At 40.2% G+C, this 10,000-nt stretch overlaps 1 protein-coding gene across 1 annotated transcript in view; it reads right to left on the bottom strand.

The window, feature by feature from the left end:
* LOC123516938 (CD109 antigen-like) overlaps positions 1-10,000 on the bottom strand; it is a 142,396-nt gene that overhangs the window by 42,582 nt on the left and 89,814 nt on the right. The window contains exons 4-5 of the mRNA XM_045276728.1: positions 7,787-7,946; positions 1,595-1,665 (exon numbers count right to left, since the gene is read on the bottom strand). Of these exons, the coding sequence (XP_045132663.1) occupies positions 1,595-1,665; positions 7,787-7,946 (231 nt within the window). The remainder of the gene's footprint in view (positions 1-1,594; positions 1,666-7,786; positions 7,947-10,000) is intronic.

The raw sequence follows: 10,000 nt of genomic DNA, 5'->3' as shown, positions 1-10,000 counted from the left end.
ATGTTTACACTGTCAGCTCATCACATCACAACACTCGGCCTGCCACGGTGAGTCTGACAAGTGGCATAGATTATTTAATATCGTCAGGAGCAGCAACCGTCCACATGTCGGACACGTGACCTACCCTGGACCCTTGGCGGAGCCACAGTATGGGGCCTCCACGAAGCAATGGAGGAGATATTAACGTGGCAGTGAAAGTGAAGGTTATGTCTTACCACCAACAAAACTAAAAGAGAAAATTAAAAAAAGTTGTACCACCAATAAATTTCTTAGCCCGCTGAGGAGTTCCGGGGAACGACACAATGCATACCTAACCTTCCTACCGTACACCTAACCTGAACCTCTAAGACAGAAGAAAGTTTGCCAGGTCAAGACAGGTAAAAATGTATGTAAATTAAATAAAACGCAAACGTGTTCAACAGAGTAGCATTGTTGACAGAAAAAAAAATAGCAAATTAATACCAGTCGTAAGTTTAACTAAATCGGTATCAAAGGCTATAAAAATATAGATGAAAGTTAAGAATAAGTCGAAAAATAAATAGTATTATTATTATTACTATTAGTACTAGTAGTAGTAGTAGTAGTAGTAGTAGCAGTAGTAGTAGCAGTAGTAATGATAATAATTGTAATAGCAGTAGTAGTAGTAGTAGCAACAATAGTGGTAGAATAACGATGCATATTACAGCAGTAACACAAGTAGCATCTGACAGCCACAGAGTTTATTGACAGCAACTGAGCAGCAATCCTGGAAACTCGGTAAGCACAAAAACTGATCGTTGAGGTAACATGTGTTGAGTCACCGTCTTTCCGAGCCTCTTATAATAATACTCGTACGAACATATTATGAAAGCAGCTGCTCTGCGTGCATATATCTTGCACAACGTGACGAAGAAAAACAAAAAAAAGATAATTCAACGCCAGTGAGTTTGCGGTAAATAATGTTTGCCAATATGCTTAGATTTGTTGTATTCGTTCCACTAATAATGATGGGACGGAGGGAAGATAAAGTCATTAATATCACGTGAACACATAACACTAACGATAAAAAGTAAACGAATTGTATGTAATGGATGATGATAAGGAAGACAAATAAGTAGAAATACCTGTGTACACACAGGGAACAGCAACAAAATAGACACATTCTACGTACATGCAATGGAATCAAGTGTGAGGCAATAGAAGGTGATTAATAAGGCATTCCATTATATTTTTAAGATCATAATCTTGTGTCCCACTCAGTTCTATAGATGCAGATTTTTCCTCTCCCACCGATTAAGGTAACGTAAGGTAAGGTAAGGTATGACGAGCCAAGGCAAGGTAAAGTAAGATAAAATAAGGTACGGTAAAGTAAGGTAAGGTAAGGTAAGGTAACATAAGGTATGGTAAGGTATAAGGTAAGGTAAGATAAGGTGAGGTAAGGTAAGATAAGGTAAGGTAAGATTAGGCAAGGTAAGGTAAGGTAAGTTAAAGGATATATGTGAAGTGCGGTAAAGTAAGGTGTGGTATGTAAGGTAAGGCAAGGTTAGAAAGACTGGTGAGGCAAGGTAAACGGAAAAACTCGCGCGGGTCAACATGAGATTAAACGCATACTCACCAAGACATACACGTCCACGGGGTCATCGTAAGGCTTGAGGTCACGGGTCAACATGATGGAACGGAAGTACACTACAAGGAGAGAGGGAAGGAAAGTACATTATTAATACAAGATTGGTGTTTCATTCACTATATACAAAGGACGACAAATATTGCATTACTTATTTTCAACGGTGCCAACTAAGATTGTCATTTGGTGTGATGGTTTGTTTAATACTTTGTTGTGGGTGATGAAATGGATTACTAAGGATAGAAGGAGAAATGGAGAAGAATAATGAAGACAATCTAAAAAGAATAAAATAAAAAAGATAATAATAATAATAATAATAATAATAATAATAATAATAATAATAATGATAATAATGATAATAAGAATAATAATAATAATAATAATAATAATAATAATAATAACTAAAAATAAAAAGCTAATAATAATAATAATAATAATAATAATAATAATGATAATAATAATAATAATAATAATAATAATAATAATAATAATAATAATAATAATAATAATAAAATAATAATAATAATAATAATAATAATAATAATAATAATAATAATAATAATAATAATAACAATAACAACACAGAAAAACAGAAAACAAATTACTTTATTGATGATTAATATAAATAATGAGAAAGGAAGAAAAAGAGAAAACTAAAGAGGAAGAGAAAACAGGGAAGACGGCAAACAAGGAAAACTGAAGGTAAATCAAGAAAAGACAAAGAAAGAAAGAATAAAATGTTTCTCTTGCATGATAGAAAATAGAAAAATAAAACAGAATAAAATAAATGATCAAGTTTCCCATTTGCACACACTGAATGACAGGAAGCAATTCTTCATGGTATCTTTCTTTGTTTAGGTAGCCAGAGAGAGAGAGAGAGAGAGAGAGAGAGAGAGAGAGAGAGAGAGAGAGAGAGAGAAAAAAAAAAGCTGTTGGCAATGAAGAGCTTCCAGCGTGACTCCTTGATAACTGGTTTGTTTGTTTTTTTTTCTTCTTCTCTTCATGAATTGCCTCGTTTCCCTTTGTTCGTGTGTGTGTGTGTGTGTGTGTGTGTGTGTGTGTGTGTGTGTGTGTGTGTGTGTGTGTGTGTGTGTGTGTGTGTGTGTGTGTGTGTGTGTGTGTGTGTGTGTGTGTGTGTGTGTGTGTGTGTGTGTGTGTGTGTGTGTGTGTGATTTGTAAAGAACACAGACAATAATATGAATCCATTTCATGAAGAATCACAATCAAATTATGCTACTGAATTACGGTGAAATAAAATTGCATTCAAAATTTAGCAACTTTGCTTCCCTTCTCATGCTGTTCCAACATTGGTTCTTTGTATCCAGGTTCACAATAATCTTACCTTATCCTCTATACCTCTTCTTTTAAGTGTAAATACAATCCCACATTATTCTATTCCTGCTTTCTTATCTCCTTGTTCTTCACTCAGTTCAATCAGAAAAAATCAATCCTCATACCTTGCTAAATTCACTTCCCGGACATAAATGGTACAGTATCATCTCCAAGAAATCTCCTCCCCACTTCGAGATGCAAGCTTTGTACAAGGTCCCCATCGTCCACCTGTATGGAGTTGGCCTCTCACATCCTAATGAGTTCACTTCACTAACACTCCTATGCACGCTGAGTCACAAGATGCTCGTCATGTAATACTCTTCAAGTGACTGTCTTCAGTATCTCCCAGTCTTTTCAAGCGTTGTGTTTGTTCTTTAGTTTTTTCACCATTTGCAAGTTCAGTGTTAAGTTGATACTGTGTGCTCGTCTACCCTCCAGCTAGACAAAACAACGACTTGTTTCCCCCTTATTCTGTCTGCTGTCTCAGACGAGAATGGAATACAGTCTGAGCGCCAGTTAATTATCGAGTAATGTTTTCTTTCCTGAGTGGAGAAGCAGTTAACGGGATTTATTTTAGGGATAGCTTTTCCTTGCCTGGTTTCCTTTTGTTAAATCAAATACCGGGAGTGCATAGCGGATATAATGATCAAAGTAAGAACACTCACAATCACCACCATCAGCATCATCAGCATTACTACCATGACAAGTTTCTGATTCAAATTTAGGATGAAAGCCCTCTCACAGCCTTCTCAAATTACCTGTGTCGACTCATTCCGAGTCATCCCGACAATCCTAATACTTCTTCTGTCAGTTTATCCTCTTTCCACTTCCAAGCATCTGTTTGATAAGTCTTACTGTTCATCTTTCACTTGTTTGACGCATGACGTGATCCTCGTGTCCACTTCTTTCTATCCTGTTTATAGTCAAAATATTTTCACTTTTGGTCAGCATACTTGTATAGTCCATGATGTTCACTTTGCATCTCCTCTCATTATTCTACTCATCATTCTCTCCATCAGCCTCTAGGCATCCTAGACTTCTCCACTGAGGATCATCAATCTATTGCTATTCTGGTTCTATTCTATTATAATTATCAATACATGTCTATTAACAAAGAAAACTGATTTAAGGGAAGAGAACTCTATCGTATCCTCATTCCTCTAATATTTTCAAGTATTCTAATGTCGAATATACAATAGTCTTCGTTACATGGGATACTCGGAGTGTCTTTGCTTTTCATCAGAAAGAAATGGAAAACGTATCGGAATATGAAAATATTGTTATCGTTTTGTCTCTGCCAGTTGGGGGGACCTGAGAAGGTACAATGCTGATTTTCCCTGGAATCATTACCGTTTCCGTTTCAGAAACCCATCTCTTTGTGCTGAACCATAACAGAGGTGATAATGTCTGATATGGAGGCGTACATTCTTCACTCATTTTCTCAACCTAAACGTTCCAAATCTTGGTTTAACACAGACTGTTTTCGTGCTAAACATGAACAAGAATTTGTCTAAAAAAAGTACTTGAGCCTTCCATCACCTGAATCACATGAACTTTATATTTCTGCCTGGAATCATGCCAAGTATATTCTCCGACTTACAAAAACTCCTTCATTAATAAAAAGTGTCAAAATCTTTCGAAATCCAACTCCCCTCGAGACTTGTCATCTGGCCAAAAACATCTCCAATAACTTTACTTCTTCATATTTCCCTCCTTTATTTCATCCTGATGGCACCACTGCCATCACATCTGTCTCTAAAGCTAAAATCTTTTCTCAAACCTTTGCTAATAACTCCACCTTGGATGATTCTGGGCTTGTCCCTCCCTCTCTTCCTTCCTTTGACTATTTCATACCTTCGATTAAAATTCTTTACAATGATGACCTAAACCCTCGGAAGGCTTATGGACGTGATGGGGTCCCTCCTATTGTTTTCAAAAACTGTAACTCCGTACTTGCACCTTGCTTGGCTAAGCTCTTACTCTGTTTATTGGCTTCTACATTTCCTTCTTACCGGAAGTTCATCTACATTCAACCTGTTCTTAAAAGGGTAACCGTTCTAATTCCTCAAACTATCGTCCTAAAACTTTAATCTCTTAACTGTGTAAAGTCTTTGAATCTATCCTGAATAGGAAGATTCTTAAACATATGTCACTTCACATTCTTCTATCCGATCGCCAGTATGGCTTCCGTCTAGGCCATTCTACTGGTGATCTTCTGACTCTCCTTATTGAGTCTCTTTTAGAGATTTTGGTGAAATTTTTGCTGTTGCCTTAGACATATCAAGAGACTGGCACAAAGGTTTGGTGCTCAAAACTACGCACCTAATGTTTCTAACCTTCCCTGCAACTTTCCTCTCCGACCGTTCTATTGTTGTTATGGCAGACGGCCATTATTCTCCTAAATCTAGTAACAGTGGTGTTCCTCAGGGTTCTGTTCTGTCACCCACTCTTTTCTTATTATTCATTAATGATCTAAACTAAACTTGTTGCCTTATCCATTCCTAAGCTGATGATAGCACCCTACACTTTTCCACATCTTTTCACAGAAGATCAATCCTTCAAGAAGTTAACGGATCCTGCAAGGACGCCACAGAACGTCTGACATCTGATCTCTCTAAGATTTCTGATTGGAGCAGAGGAAACCTAATAGTGTTCAATGCCTTGAAAACCCAAAACCTTCATCTATGAACTCAATATAAGCTTCCAGACAATTATTATCCCCTCTTCCTTCAATAAGACTCAACTATTCCCCTCTTCTACACTGAATATCCTCGGTCTTTTTTTATGTAAGAGGAAACACCAGCCAAGGGCAAAAAAAGAATAATAATAAATTGATAAAAAAAGAAAAGGCTCACTGAGGTGCTGGTCCCTAAAGAAATTAAACAGAAATACAGTTGGAAGGGGACTCCTAGTATGGTATAGGAGTCTTTTATTCTTTTTTGTCAATTCTAAATTTTGCGTGAAGAAAGTATGAGTAGTTAGATGCATGTAGTTTTGTGTGAAGGAAGAGATTTATCTCTAGAAGGCAGGTTGTGACTGCCTCCTTGTGTTGAGGTCACAGCTGACTTTAATGATAAGTTCACAACACCCCCTGAACCTTGCTATTAGACCTTGCTGGGAGTATTTGTCGTTTCGACTTTCCATTACTTATAATGTAAACAGGAAACTTCACATTTCATCACTTGCCAAAACAACTTCTATGAAGTTAGGCATCCTGAGGCGTCTCCGCCAGTTTCTCTCAACCAACAACTGCTAATTCTATATAAGGGCCTTATATGCCCATGTATGGAGTACTCTTTGCATGTATGGGTTTTTCCACAAACACAACTTTACTAGATAAGGTGGAATCAAAAGTTATTAGTCTTAACAGTTCCTCTCCTCTGACTGATTGTCTTCAACCTCTTTCTCACCGCCAGAATGTTGCATCTCTTGCTTTCTTTTATCGCTATTTTCATGCTAACTCCTATTCCGATCTTGCTAATTGCATGGTTCCCGTCCTCTTGCACAAAGCTTTGTTCTTCCTGTCATCCTACTCTGTCCAACTCTAAAATGTTAAAGTTAACCAGTACTCTCAGCCATTCATGCCTTTCTCTGGTAAACTCTGGAACTCCCTATCTGCTTCTGTACTTCCAAATTCTTATGACTTAACCTCATTTATGAGAGAGGTTTCAAGACATTTATCGCTTTTTTATTGGTTAATTCTCTCGGAACTCCAAGGGGACTGGCAACTAGGAGGGCTTTTTTTATTTTTTATTTATGTTGTCCTTGTCCAGCTTTCCCCTCTTACATAAATAAAATCATGAATAAAAGAAAGTAAGTCAATGAAATTGTTTCGGCAAATTTGTGCCTCCATCACAACGAAAGCCATTAACATTTTCAGAGTGAAGTAGAATCAGGATGACGTTATCGGAGCAGATTGATTCACACTTTGGTGAACCCCTCGCGGGCCTGGTGTGTGTGTGTGTGTGTGTGTGTGTGTGTGTGTGTGTGTGTGTGTGTGTAATTCACCACGGTCGTCTGCTGGTCACCCAGCCAATCTTCCCCATTACGGAGCGAGCTCAGAGCTCATAGACCGATCTTCGGGTAGGACTGAGACCACAACACACTCCACACACTGGGAAAGCGAGGCCACAACCCCTCGAGTTACATCCTGTACCTATTTACTGCTAGGTGAACAGGGGCCACACATTAAGAGGCTTGCCCATTTGCCTCGCCGCTTACCGGGACTCGAACCCGGCCCTCTCGATTATGAGTCGAGCGTGCTAACCACTACACTACGCGGTGTATGTGTGTGTGTGTGTGTGTGTGTGTGTGTGTGTGTGTGTGTGTGTGTGTGTGTGTGTGTGTTATTCACCACGGTCGTCTGCTGGTTACCCAGCCAGCCTTTCCCCTACGGTAAGAGCTCAGAGCTCGTAGTGACCGATCTTTGGGTAGGACTGAGACCACATCACACACAATGTGTGTGTGTGTGTGTGTGTGTGTGTGTGTGTGTGTGTGTGTGTGTGTGTGTGTGTGCGTGTGTGCGTGCATGCGTACGCTTGTGCGTGCGTGCGTGTGTGTGCGTATTTTTTTCTAAAGAGCTTGTTGTCCTTGGTATAACTTGATAAAAGGTAAACGACCTCCCCCTACCTCACCTTTTTCCTAGGCCCGGCACGTCCTCCTCCCAGCCCCGCGTCCCTTATGTCCCAGCATTCCCAGCCTCCCCACTCCAGCCCTGTTACCCACACATACCCTGGTAGTACATCCCATACACTGTATAGCATACAGTAATGAGTCCTCTCCTCTCTCCTCGCCCTCTACAACAGCGCTCCCCTCCACAATCCCCAATACTCCACCAGGCCAGCCACTCACCTGTCTGTCCTGCGGTGTAGACAGGGCGTGAGGGTTGCATGAAGATGGTGAGGAAGTTGGTCTGAAATTCAAGTTTGGTGACTCTCTTGAAAATGGCGTCGATGCCCTCGTGACCCTCCACCCGCAGCTGCCAATCTCCGGGGACGCTGCCATACGGTGCCTGGAGAAGGATATACGAGGAGAGAGAGAGAGAGAGAGAGAGAGAGAGAGAGAGAGAAGGTTGGGAGGAGTCTCAGTGGGTAATCAACATGTTAGCACTGAAGAGAGAAGTGCAGTGCCAGTCTGCATTCACAAGAAGTACTTACCACTGAGATGGCACACTCACTACTGCAGTATTCATGATGAGAACACCGGCTTCGTAGGACATAAAACTGCGTATGGCTTACAATACTGCTATAGATACTATATACATATATATATATATATATATATATATATATATATATAGAGAGAGAGAGAGAGAGAGAGAGAGAGAGAGAGAGAGAGAGAGAGAGAGAGAGAGAGAGAGAGAGAGAGAGAGAGAGAGAGAGAGAGAGAGAGAGAGAGAGAGAGAGAGAGAGAGAAAAGCAGACAAAACCAGGGTAGAGGCTCGAATTAACGTAACATATGAGGGGCGGAGAGAGAGAGAGAGAGAGAGAGAGAGAGAGAGAGAGAGAGAGAGAGAGAGAGAGAGAGAGACAATGGTGTGAAGGCCAGACCGGGATAAAGAAGGAAGGTCGCAGGGGAAAGGATGGGTGGAGAATGGTGAAAATAGATAGGCAAGAAGGTAAGGAGGGACGGAGTGGTGGGAGGAATGTGAAAGAAGAGCCTCGGGAAAGTATTACAAGGCAAGGATAAAGGTGTGTGGCAATATATGGCACTAACCACTGTGATTACCCTTACTACGTGTCAGGAAGGCAAGGCACCACAAGGTCATGCCACAAAACAACCTGCCATTCTTCAGATACCAATTACTCAGCCTTCCATTTTTCAGGTAGCAGTAAGAAAATTTTTCCTTTCTCACATATCAACAATCTCAACTACATAACTTTTCTATCTGCAAGTATCACCACCACAACCTTCCTTCAGATACCAACACTTCAAAATCTCTCTCTCTCTCTCTCTCTCTCTCTCTCTCTCTCTCTCTCTCTCTCTCTCTCTCTCTCGTAAAAAGAAAACAGTAAAATATGGCAAGGAAACTACGAAAAAATTAACATCACAACCTCAACTCAACTTTCATAAAACTGAAGCAAAATCAAAGCACAAGATACAATACCAAGATGAGATCAATCACAGCACACAACACCAGTGAGATCATCGCGCATCCCACGAAGAGCGCAGCCATATATCATTCATTCCTCAGTTGACAGCGACAATTGTTCTCACTGACTTGCTAAACCTTGCGTAATCAGCCCGTCATGTCTCGTTGCTCACGTCCGGTAATCATGTCACATTAAAATGGTGAGCTGCGTCATGCGTTCACAGTGGTGGAAATAATATTATATTATATAAGATTGCCAGACAGATAGATGGACAGACCGACTGACATGTACGAATATAGAAACATACATACTACATACATATGCCGTAAGATATACGCAGGCAGACGGACAAATTGTTAAGTAAAGGGAAAGAACAGTAGATATAGAAAGGCAGACAGACAGACCGACTAAGCGGCAAACAGACAGATAGACAGATAGCTAGAATAGATAGTCAGAAAAAAAAAACATATAAAAGAGATTAATCAATTGACTGACTGACTGAATATAACATTGTATGCATACCGGAAGAGCACACACAGCATGTCACTTCCTCCGCAGTTAACACCATATCAACATTACTCTGATTCTCTCGGGAGTGATGCGGGTGACAAAACACAAATACGCTACATAATCAGAGAGAGAGAGAGAGAGAGAGAGAGAGAGAGAGAAATACCATATGTGTGTGTGTGTGTGTGTGTGTGTGTGTGTGTGTGTGTGTGTGTGTGTGTGTGTGTGTGTGTGTGTGGAGGCTCACTCAATGGGAAGATTACAAAATTACAGGGATGGGAGGGCAAGAAGAGGAACAGAATGAAGGACGCCGGGGAGAAAAAGATACTGAAGGAAAAACACGGAAGGCGGAACCAATGGAGACGAATAGCGAGACAATGCGGGAAGAGCGGAAGGGGATGGAAGGAGGAGAGAGAAGTGGAGCTGGAAGAGAATAAAGAAAAACAATATACTTAGGAGAGAGAGA

Source organism: Portunus trituberculatus, chromosome 41 (assembly GCF_017591435.1).
Source record: "Portunus trituberculatus isolate SZX2019 chromosome 41, ASM1759143v1, whole genome shotgun sequence".
Taxonomy (NCBI): Eukaryota; Metazoa; Arthropoda; class Malacostraca; order Decapoda; family Portunidae; genus Portunus; species Portunus trituberculatus.
This window is presented reverse-complemented; position numbering and strand designations above follow the sequence as displayed.